General features: G+C 40.7%; 2 protein-coding genes across 2 annotated transcripts; both read left to right on the forward strand.

The window, feature by feature from the left end:
- Positions 1 to 3,267: 3,267 nt before the first annotated feature.
- LOC142185455 (P2Y purinoceptor 4-like) lies at positions 3,268 to 4,275 on the forward strand. Its single transcript, XM_075260885.1, has one exon. It carries the CDS (start codon positions 3,268 to 3,270, stop codon positions 4,273 to 4,275), a length of 1,008 nt encoding a protein of 335 aa, XP_075116986.1.
- Positions 4,276 to 6,493: 2,218 nt separating this feature from the next.
- LOC142184198 (P2Y purinoceptor 4-like) lies at positions 6,494 to 9,473 on the forward strand. The gene is made up of 2 exons (XM_075258953.1): positions 6,494 to 6,564; positions 8,310 to 9,473. The coding sequence occupies exon 2, from the start codon at positions 8,328 to 8,330 to the stop codon at positions 9,390 to 9,392; it is 1,065 nt and encodes a 354-aa protein (XP_075115054.1). The 5' UTR covers positions 6,494 to 6,564; positions 8,310 to 8,327; the 3' UTR covers positions 9,393 to 9,473.
- The last annotated feature ends 2,782 nt before the right edge of the window (positions 9,474 to 12,255 follow it).

Genomic DNA, 12,255 nt, shown 5'->3' on the forward strand with positions numbered 1-12,255 from the left:
GGTGCAGTTTTCACAAAGGCACGTATATTTTAATAACTGAAATAATAGTTAGACTTTAGACATGTTTTCTTCAATATATAGGGGTTTATATAGGGGTTTGTTGCCGAATCCCACTTCTTGGGAGGAGGGAATGCAATGGATTTACATTGTCTTTTTCAGTGATACTATAGCATAGTGTCAAGCAGCCAACAGATTTCAGCTGCAGAGACACAGCCTGCCTTTCAAGTTGCTAAGAACCAGTGAATCATCCTTGTACGTCAGGACACGTGGTGGAGTTTTTGGTGAGGAATCCCCTAGTTGTGGCTACCAGTTTTATTTTGTTTTTTTCACACTTGACATTTACAAGTAGAAAACCCCTTTAATAACAACTAGCTTTCCCCAAGTATGACATATTCAGGGAGAACTCCAGAGAGTAGCTACAGGTTCTGATATACTGAGTATCAGGACATGTCCTCTATATCCATTCTGTAAGGATTAGAGAGCAGAGAGGATCAGATCAATGACCTCGCCGAACCCAATGTGAACAGGTACGAGATTTACCCTTATATAATCATTCTGTTTTTTACATCATAGTTTCATTTTCTGAAAATCTCCTTCCTCTAATGGTTCAGCATAAAGAATATGGATGGGTAAACCAGGTCATAGGCAGAACATTAATATAAATCTTAAAGGGCATGTCCACCTCTTATCACTATTTTTTAGAACTGATCTACATACCTTACTTAGCCTGTACTGATCCTCAGTTACATCCTATATTATACTCCAGGGCTGTGCTCACTATTCTGCTGCTGCAGTGACTGTGTACATACATTACATTACTTATCCTGTACTGATCCTGAGTTACCTTCTGTATTATACTTCAGAGCTGCACTCACTATTCTGCTGGTACAGTCACTGTGTACATATATTACATTACTTATCCTGTACTGATCCTGAGTTACATCCTATATTATACTCCAGAGCCACGCTCACTATTCTGCTGGTACAGTCATTGTGTACATACATTACATGACTTATCCTGAGTTACATCCTATATTATACTCCAGAGCCACGCTCACTATTCTGCTCGTGCAGTCACTGTGTACATACATTACATTACTTATCCTGTACTGATCCTGAGTTACATCCTGTATTATACTCCAGAGCTGCACTCACTATTCTGCTGGTACAGTCACTGTGTACATACATTACATTACTTATCCTGTACTGATCCTGAGTTACATCCTATATTATACTCCAGAGCCACGCTCACTATTCTGCTGGTACAGTCATTGTGTACATACATTACATGACTTATCCTGTACTGATCCTGAGTTACATCCTGTATTATACTCCAGAGCTGCACTCACTATTCTGCTGGTGCAGTCACTGTGTATATACATTACATTACTTATCCTGTACTGATCCTGAGTTACATCCTGTATTATACTCCAGAGCGGCACTCACTATTCTGATGGTACAGTCACTGTACCAGCAGAATAGTGAGTGCAGCTCTGGAGTATAACACAGGATGTAACTCAGGATCAGTACAGGATAAGTAATGTAATGTATATACACAGTGACTGCACCAGCAGAATAGTGAGTGCAGCTCTGGAGTATAATACAGGATGTAACTCAGGATCAGTACAGAATAAGTAATGTAATGTAATGTAATGTAATGTATGTATATAGCGACTACCAGCAGAATAGTGAGGGCAGCTCTGGAGCAGAATACAGGATGTAAATCAAGATCAGTACAAGATAAGTAATGTAATGTATGTACACAGTGACATTACATTACCTATCCTGTACTGATCCTGTGTTATATCCTGTATTATATTCCAGAGCTGCACTCACTATTCTGCTGGTAGAATCGCTGTATACATACATTACTTATCCTGTACTAATCTTGAGTTACATCCTGTATTATACTCCAGAGCTTTAAAACTTTAATCAAATAAAAATCTGAAAAGTGTGACGTGCCAAAAAAAAGTCCAGTCTCTAGCCCCCTGTAATTTGATGCCCCTTAATAAAAATCCAGTGCACACAATTGCCTTCAGAACTCAATGAATGAGTTAATGGAGTCTAGCTATGTGCAATTTAGTCTCAGTATAAATACATCTGTTCTGTGAAGGCCTCAGTGGTTTGTGAGAGAACACTAGTGCACAAACAGCATCATGAAAACCAAGGAGCTCACCTGACAGGTCAGAGATAAAGTTGTGGAGAAATGTAAAGCAAGGTTAGGTTATAAAAACATATCTCAAGCTTTGAGCATCCCAAAGAGCACTGTTCAATGCATTATCCAAAAATGGAAAAAGTATTCTACAAATGCAAACCTAACAAAACATGGCCATTCACCTGCACTAACAGAGCATGGAGAGCACTGGTCAGAGAAGCAGCCAAGCCCATGGTTAGTCTGTGACCATGGTAGGGACAGCATCTTGCTGGCGGGAGGCTTTTCTTCAGCAGGGACAGGGAATCTGAAGATGGATGGAACTAAATACAAGGTAATCCTGGAAGAAAACCTGTTGGAGGCTGCAAAAGACTTGAGACTGGGAAGGAGATTCACCTTCGACCAAGACAATGACCCTAAACATACAGCCAGAGATACAGTGGCATGGTTTACATAAAAAAAAAATATTCATCTGTTAGAATGGCCCAGTCACAGTCCAGACCTAAAACCCATTGGGCATCTGTGGCAAGACATAAAAATTGCTGTTCACAGATTCTTTCCATGCAATCTGGCTGCAAATGAGAATGGGCGAAAGTCTCGCTTTCTAGATGCGCAAAGCTGGTAGAGACAGACCCCCAAAAGACTTGCAGGTGTAATTGCAGTGAAAGATGGCTCTACAAAGTATTGATATAGGGGGCTAAAGTCACTTTTTTCAGATTTTTATTTGATTAAAATTTTGAAAACCAATTTTCCTTCCACAATTATCTGCTACTTTGTGTTGGTTATCACTTAAAGTCTCAAGAAAATATATTTAAGTTTGTGGTTGTAAGGTGACAAAAAAAAGTGAAAAAGTTCAAGGGATAGAAATGCTTTTGCAAGCCACGGTAATACTACAGCGCTACACTCACTATTTTGCTGGTGCAACCACTATGTACATACATGACTTATCCTGTACTGATCCGGAGTTATATCCTGTATAATACTCCAGAGCTGCACTCACTATTCTGTCAGAGCTTAAATTTTCCTGTACTTCCTGCTTGTTTAGAGCCTGCTCAGACCTTAACCTAATTTAAAGATTGTGCCTAAATTTCTCTCTTTACTTTCCACCTTTTAGAATGCTAAACACATCTAGAAACTTCTCTGGGTGTCAGCCTCAACCCAGCAGTATCTTCATCCCGATCTTCCTGAGCGTCATCTACATCATTGGGTTTGTGTTGAACTGTATTAGTTTGTGGATCTTCTGGTTTCGGGTAAAACAATGGAACTCCACTGTGATTCTCCAGTTCAATTTGGCCCTCGCTGATGCCATCATCACCCCAGCTGCTCCTCTGATCATCATCTACTCACTGACTGACCATTGGACCTTCGGTACCTTCTTGTGCCAGTTTAAGGTCTTCCTCCTCAGCACTCACATGTACGGCAGTATATATTTTCTTACTATTATCAGTATTCACAGATATTTTACCATTGCCCACAACAATAAAGGCACATCATTGACAAAGAAAACCTTCATCACAAAACTGTGCCTCATTGTCTGGGGTTGTCTTCTCATACAAGGAATTCCGTTTTTCTTCATTCTACACACTTCTGAAGTTCATGGAGTTACTAAATGTCTCAGTATCCATCAAGATGATCAGGCAGTTTTATTTTTTGTCTGGAACTGGGTCATCCTATTCTCAGGTCTCCTAATCCCATTCACCATAACTTTGGTCTGCTACAGTCTACTGAGCCGATATATTCTCAAGGTGAATCCAATGAACACCCTCAGCAAGGTCATGTTGTCCAAGTCTGTACAAACCATATTTGTCTCCTTGATCATCTTCATAATCTGCTATATCCCAGTACATATCACCAGGACCATGGGTGTCACCATCATCTTGTTTTCTCCATCCATGTGTACTTTACTGGAAAAAGTTGAGGTGGCCTATTACATCACATGGATGCTATCGGGAACCAATTGCTGTATGGATCCTATAATATACTGTTTTGCCTCAGAGAGATTTAATTGCACATTTACAAGACGTTATAGTTCACGACAAAGCCAGAAACAAGATATCAGCTTCAGAAGATCGTCACCATGGTCCTCCCTCGAGCAGGACAATAACAGGTTGTCTTTGGTATGAGTAAATACACACTAAGCCGGCACACTGGGAGGAAGTTTTTATGGACTGGTCACACTCAGGATTTTCTTACTCAAGCTGAACTACACAGGTGGCCATGACCAGTGTGACCCATAATAAACACCTCTAGAAAAGACTTGTGAAAGCTTCCTATATGCTCCTATAAACTGTATAATAGTTCAGGTTCATGTTAAAAGGCTTTTATAGCTGTTCCAGATCAGGGTACACTAGGGTTAATAAAGAAGAGGATATGTAAAGAGGTTTCGGCGTGACCACTATCCAGCTGCCTAGCGTGGCCATAGCCATTAGATGTATATAGACTGACTTCACCCTGACAAATTATAGATATCAGGGAAAGATGGATTATGGATGATGAGTTTCAACATCTGATCATTTTGGCAGATGTTTGGTAGCGCCTTATTCCACGCTGCACTGATAACATACCCAAGTGTGTATGAGTATGGGAAAAATGGGGAAAAAAAGTTGTTGTCAGTACAAGGGTTGAAAATGTACAAGTGTACTCTATGCTGCTGAGAACCACTTAAATAAATACGGTTTCTGTCACATTTTGCACAAAATTCAACAGGTCTTTAATTTGAATCTGGGGTATTGGTGGCAACAAACAATGTGGCAGATTTACTAAGATAAATGGGGCAGAATTCAGGCTGAATTTCCAACAGAACACTGGTCTGCATGATGTACATCATATTAATCATGGGTTTTACCATCCTATCTGTCAAGGAGGTGTGGTTTAGGAGGTAGGCAGTCTTAAATAGCATCTACTGCCTTCAAAATCTCTTTAATTCCACATATAAGGGTGGTTAGTGATATGGTGAATTTTTTTGTGTCATCTTTGCAAAGTGCAATTTTATCCATTTGCTAATAAGCCTTTCTGTGTACTTGGGCATGGCCACACCTGCCAGAGCACCCACGTTTACCTGGGGTTGCCACCTAGGACCACTGCTAACAATGAAATGACAGGTACTGATGCGTGGTGACCACAGAAGAAAAAACTGCATCAAACAAATCTACTGCATACAGGTTAAGACATGTTCAATAGTTCCTTAGCAGGCCCTACAACAGCATAGCAGTGGTTTAGAATAGTTTGTGTTTGTGATAGACTCTCTCTGAAGGGTTTATGCAGAGAAATAAGCAGACTTACTAATACATATGAAGGTCCACTGTTGCCCCCATTCTTAGCTTTGCAGAGTGCAGGCAGGGGGGCCTTGATATCTGGCTCCTTTGCCTCCCTTGCTGATGCTTCAACACTTGTTTACGTAACCAACTCCATTTCATTTTATGGACAAACAGCAGGAGTAGGGTAGAGTCAGTCATGCAACAGAGCCAGAGCATCAGCAGAGAAGGCGGAGCACAGAGACTTCTGACATCCAGGTTTATCCAGTGCAGGGAATGGAGTATAGAAAGCTTTTTATATCCTTAAGATGTGACAATGGGGAGGGAATTCATCAATCTCTCTGAAGTAGTTTTCTGGTGTAAGTGGAGGATACTGTGGCACACATTTGGCACAAAGTCTTTTTTTGTGCCAAACATGCGCCACGGACTCAATTCACTCATTACACTGTGCGAATGTGTGAAGGATGTAGATTGGGGCAGGCTGGAGTTAGAGATGCCTTGGCCCAACGATTAATTATAACTCACACCAGTTTTCTCACCAGTTCGTGGCTGGCATAGGTATCCATTCTGGCACAGGGACATCCAACATAAATCTCTTGGTCCTCGGGCCAGTTGGGCCCTTTATTAACACTGGTGTATGATCAAGCATCAGGCATGTTAATAAATCTACCATATTTTCACAAAGCTCTCTGTCTAAAAATTCTGATTTATCAAACAACTTGTTCAGGACAAACCATAAATTTAGTATTGGCTAAAATGCTAAACTGTTGGTAAATCAATAACAAAATGTGTCGAATTAATTTGCTCATCGCCAATTACCAATACAGGGAATCAACGTCAAATGGAAAGAAACATTGAGAAAGGGGGTCAGATGTGAATGCAGTTTGTCAGGTATTTTATGCTAAAAAAAAAAAAAAAAAAAAAAGTTTTGCAACAGGAACAAGTGTTACCACTATAAACCTACACATAATAAGCCCTCTAAAAGGATCAAGATGTCTCTTCTCACTTCCCTGTGTACATTTAGTAAAGGTCTTAGCCAATGTCCCCAATTACCAGAAAGAGGAAGATCCAGCGGATGCTACTTACTGTATCTAACCTCAGAGCTTCTACACAGAACTTTCTACATCAGTCGGGCACTTGAGGCAGAGCTGAGAGCAGGTCAGTCTTATTTCTTCTGTATATGTCCAACTTGGTTTCTTTGTTTCTTACATAACATCCTATAAAAGACAGAAAAGTTTAACTTAAGTTGAATAGGATTTTAGGTTTTATTTTGTACCAAATCCAAGTATCCCACTTCATAATTATTACTATTTTACTATGTTTAATTGACAAAGACCCAATGAATGGTCAGTAAAAATGTACTTAATACTCTTAAATGGGTTCGAACAGGATTAGAATTACATGCCTGGCTTTCAACCAGAAACAGCACCACACCTGAAAATGGGATGCATCTGGTATTGCAGCTCAGCTCCACAGAAATGAATAGGACTCAAATGCAATACTACACACAACCCATAGACAGGTATGATGTGGTTTTTAAATATATCAGCCATTAATGTCTAATTGTGTACAACCATTTTATGCAGTAGTATTGTACAGAACCTAGACTTTTATAGGGCAATAGGGGTAACTTTGGAAAAACCACAAGAGAACTGCAGTGGGGCAGTGGGGATCTTCTACCAAGCCATATATATAGGGAACTGCAGTGGGGTCTGCCAACCAGGCCATGTATATTGGGAACTTCAGTGGGCATGGCATGTCACCATACTACAATGGAAGCACAGTTTGGTGTCTCTAACATATATCCTCTTCTCTAACATGCTATTTTTTTTATCGTATTTTTCTTTGAATTTTCTTAGAAGTAAAATAGAGGGCCTAGATGTATACCAAAGTATATGAATTTTTATTCAATAAAATTTACATATAACTAGACAAACAGAACATACAATACATATGGGGTAACTAATAAACCCAAGAAGCACAGTAGGAGAGGGATATATAGGTACATATAAATACCATCACACAACCAGAGTATCATGTACTGTGTATATATGTAAAACACAGACATAGGAGTAGAGTCATAATCATACATATAGGTGCATTGCACAGCAAATCAGTTAGACCCCACACATAGCCCTGCACACATAGAAAGCCATATGGGCCACAGACATGAACTTCATGTAAATCGATATTATCCAATCCTGACCCAGGTCAAGAGCACGGTTTGGTATGATGGGATAATATTGATTTACATGAAGTTCATGTCTGTGGCCCGTATGGCTTTCTATGTGTGCAGGGCTATGTGTGGGGTCTAACTGATTTGCTGTGCAATGCACCTATATGTATGATTATGACTCTACTCCTATGCCTGTGTTTTACATATATACACAGTACATGATACTCTGGTTGTGTGACGGTATTTATATGTACCTATATATCCCTCTCCTACTGTGCTTCTTGGGTTTATTAGTTCCCCTCTATGTATTGTATGTTATTATGTTTGTCTAGTTATATGTAAATTTTATTGAATAAAAATTCATATATTTTGGTATACATCTAGGTCCGGTGTTTTTCTATGTAATTGATGTCAATATACACCTGGTGTTTTACCCTTTATTGTGGTTTTTTCTTGAACATAAGTAAAATAGAGGGCATGACCAAAACCTTGAACACTTTGCAATGTTGTGAGTTTTCTTGCACAACATCCATATCCTACACACGTATTATAGTTGCATCTATGACTGACATCCTCCTCTCCGTTACACCACTTTGACAATCTTATTCTGTTACAGATAGATGATGTATGCGTGATATATTAAACCTCTAGTCAGGACAGGATTTACAGATGGGGTAACCCCTACTTGTGTAATTTGTGTGTGTCATCTGTGGATTTCATTTTTCAGTTGAAAACAATATTCGGGATGGTGAACTCTTCCACAAATTTCACCGGGTGTCAGCCTCAAGAAATCAATCCCTTCATCCCGATCTTCCTGAGCTTCATCTTTTTCATTGGGTTTGTGTTGAACTGCATTAGTTTGTGGATCTTCTGGTTTCGGGTAAAACAATGGAACTCCACTGTGATTCTCCAGTTCAACTTGGCCCTTGCCGACGCCATCATCACCCCGGCGGCTCCTCTGATCATCATCTACTCACTGACTGACCACTGGACCTTCGGCACCTTTTTATGCCAGTTTAAGGTCTTCCTCCTCAGCACTCACATGTACGGCAGTATATATTTCCTTACTATTATCAGTATTCACAGATATTTTTCAGTTGCCCGCAATGTTAAAAGAGTAGCCCTGACCACAAAGCCATTCATCACAAAACTCTGCCTCATCGTCTGGGGTTGTCTCCTCGTACAAGGAATTCCATTTTTCTTTGTTCTACAAACTTCTAAAGTTCATGGAGTCACTAAATGTCTCAGTTTTCACCAGACAGAGCAAGCAGTTTTATTTTTTGTCTGGAACTGGGTCATCCTTTTCTCAGGTCTCCTAATCCCATTTACCATAACTTTGGTCTGCTACAGTCTACTGAGCCGATATATTCTCAAGGTGAATCCAATGAACACCCTCACAAACGTCATGGTCTCCAAGTCTGTACAGACCATATTTGTCTCCTTGATCATCTTCATAATCTGCTATATCCCAGTACATATCACCAGGACCATGGGTGTCACCATCATTTTGTTTTTTCCATCCATGTGTACTTTACTAGAAAACGTTGAGGTTGCCTATTACATCACATGGATGCTATCAGGAACCAATTGCTGCATGGACCCCATCCTGTACTGTTATGCCTCTGATAGGTTCAAGCACACATTCACAAGTTGGTGTAGTTGTATTAGGAGTCTTGGTAAAGATGATGAAATTGGAATGGAGAATACTCAAAGCAACCAAATAGAGTCAGCTTTGGAGAATCGCAATCCTCTCCCGACGGTTAGCACCACCGACACAGGATTCTCACTGTCCAGTGGGGGAGAAAAATAACTTTCAGAAGACTTCAGTCTCCTCCTTTCTTTTCAGCCATGGACGTTGTAATTCTGTTATTTTTGGACTGCATTATATGAATTCTTCTGGGTACTCCTAACATATTTTTCCAAAAGTGTCCGAGCCCCCTCATTCCGGTATTACTGGACAACTCTCTTATGTGTACAGGGGTCTCCAGTCAGATGTCACTCAGGGAGAACTGAGCATGTTGTATGTCACTGCCATGCTGACTGGTATTGAAGGTGCTCATTCTCTACACCATGGTCTCTTGGTCTCCAAACTGTGGTGAACCAGGTACTGCAGACAACAAGTCCCACATGTTCTATCAGGCCATGCATGGAATTGTAGTTTTACAACAGTACGAGAGCCAAGATTGGAGACCATTGCTGTAGAAACGCCAGAATAATACTATAGCTTTAAATAGTCTGCCAAATGTAGAAAGACACCCACTGATTAAATACTTTATATGTAAATATTTTTTGAAAAAAAAACAATCGAAAAAATTTTTTGTTGAATAGATTGTCTCGACAATCTCAGCTCTGCTACAGCAGTATAATGTAGAAATAGATGACATATTTGTTCAGATATCTTGGAGTGACTATAGGTCATTTTGCATTTTCACTTCCCTTTTGGGAAACCTCTGAATGGAGAGAATTGCACGTAACAATGGTGGTCACTGCGCAGTACGGTTATTGTTGCATTGTGTTGGCAGCTGGTATATATGTATTATATATGATGTATGTATAGAATAGTAAATAAACCTTTCTATGATATGTATTCAGTGTCCAGAACCTTTAATTATGCAGTCAGCAAATATGAAACTCAGCAGCCTTGTAATATACATTAGCCCTAACTGCTAAAGTAGTGGGGGTCTAAACACTGTGAGCCCCACTGATCACCAGGGCAAGGGGTCCTGAGCTGCCCATTTTGGGGTATATATAACTTACTAACTTTTATTAAAGGCATGATCTAAAAAAAACATATTGACAACCTATCCTTAGGCTCAACATGTGATTGGTGGGGTCCTGAGAGCTGGGACCCCACTGATCAGCTGGTTAAAGAGGCTGCAGTGTTCAGGTGGTCACTGCGGCCTCATCACTAAATACCAAGCACAGCGCTGTACATAGTATAGTGGCTGTGCTTGGTATTGCATCTCAGCACCAACCACTTGAATGGGGCTGAGCTGCTATTGTTGCATGTAACCAATGAACAAGACGTCATCAGCACAAAGAAGAGGCTGCAGTCTCTTCAAACAGCTGATGGACAGGGGTCCCAGATATCAAACCCCCACAGATTACATACTGTCAATATGCAAGTCTTGAAAAATCCATTTAACGATTATTAGGGGCAGTGGAAAAACGAAACCCTAAATCATTTCATTGTTGGACACCCACACACCCCCAGCTGCCATCATAACCCATCAGCATCCCATAATTATAGCATCTATGGGGTTAACAAAAGCACCAAAAAAAAAAAAAAAAAAAAAAAAAATTTCTGTCCAAAAATGTACAATTAAAAATTGTCCTAAGCAAATGAATACCCTGTGCCTTGACATTACATGACATATACTAGACACCAGTACAAGTATACAATAGGCACATTACTCAGTTTTTGGGAAGAGCACGCCATCTTGTGGGCACTTATGTTTCTACACAATGCTGGAGCAAAGCACTGCTTTTATATGAAATGGCACAGATACATCATGTGGAGACTGCCATAGTCTGATATCCAACTTCTGTCTCATCAGGCTGATCAGTCCTCCTCTATGCTTTACACTGCAGCTCTGCATATATGCATTGACAGCTGAATATAGACATTTAAAGACATATTCAACAAGACAATGCCCCCCCCCCACCTCCGGATTCACCACCATATCCTGCCTTGCCTACAGTAAATCATTAACCTCCAGTATTCTGTTGACATCAGCTATGTACTACACATGTGTGATCATCTGCCTTTAATATGTGGGCAACACTTAAGATTTTCTAGAAGGCTTTATCACTTCATTTGTCACCTCTGTTTCACAATGACTATTTTCCACACTTTATTAAGTGTGAAAGTATGAGAAGAACCACTACCCCGAACATCTCCCACTACACCCACTATTGTCACAACAGCTTGTCACGCTGTACACTACAGAGGTGAAGGCATTTACCTTACACATAAATGGAGAGACGCCACTAAAAGCAACCTAACATTCCACCTATTGTGGGCTATCAGGTCAGACCCCCAGCAATCAGACATTTATCCTATATCCTGCTAAGGGCTCGTTCACATCAGCGTTGTAAACTCCGTTATGCAGGTTTCCGTTTCCTGCCTAAAACAGAGGCAGGAGACGGAAACCTGCAGGAGTCTCTCTCACCCATTCATTTGAATGGGTGAGAAATGTCCGGCCGTGAGCGTTTCGCGCTCTCCGCCGCAAAACCGGGTTTTATAATCCGGACACAGAGTCGGACATGTAGTACTCTGTGTCCGGATTAAAAAATCCGGTTTCGCGGCGGAGAGCATAAAACGTTCACCGCCGCTCACGGCCGGACCCAGTCTGTGCTTTCCGTCTTCTGGCATGCAGAAGACGGAAAACACAGAACGGAAAGAAGAACGCAGGTGTGAACCTAGCGTAATAGAGGACAACTTGCCATGACTTAAATACCCCAGTAATGATTACTTCCTCCCTACACAGGTTACATGAGGCATGTGAGGACAGGTTACACAAGTGCCAGTCATACTGCCAATCACTGTGGTTATTACGGGCCTGTACACACTATTACCATTATCGATGACTACTAGAGATGAGCGAACACTAAAATGTTCGAGGTTCGAAATTCGATTCGAACAGCCGCTCAATGTTCGTGTGTTCGAACGG

Source organism: Leptodactylus fuscus, chromosome 11 (genome assembly GCF_031893055.1).
Source record: "Leptodactylus fuscus isolate aLepFus1 chromosome 11, aLepFus1.hap2, whole genome shotgun sequence".
In the NCBI taxonomy this organism is placed as follows: Eukaryota; Metazoa; Chordata; class Amphibia; order Anura; family Leptodactylidae; genus Leptodactylus; species Leptodactylus fuscus.

Excerpts from the sequence above, each read along its gene's own strand:
- LOC142185455 (XM_075260885.1), top strand. The coding sequence starts at position 3,268 with ATGCTAAACACATCTAGAAACTTCTCTGGGTGTCAGCCTCAACCCAGC.
- LOC142184198 (XM_075258953.1), top strand. The coding sequence starts at position 8,328 with ATGGTGAACTCTTCCACAAATTTCACCGGGTGTCAGCCTCAAGAAATC.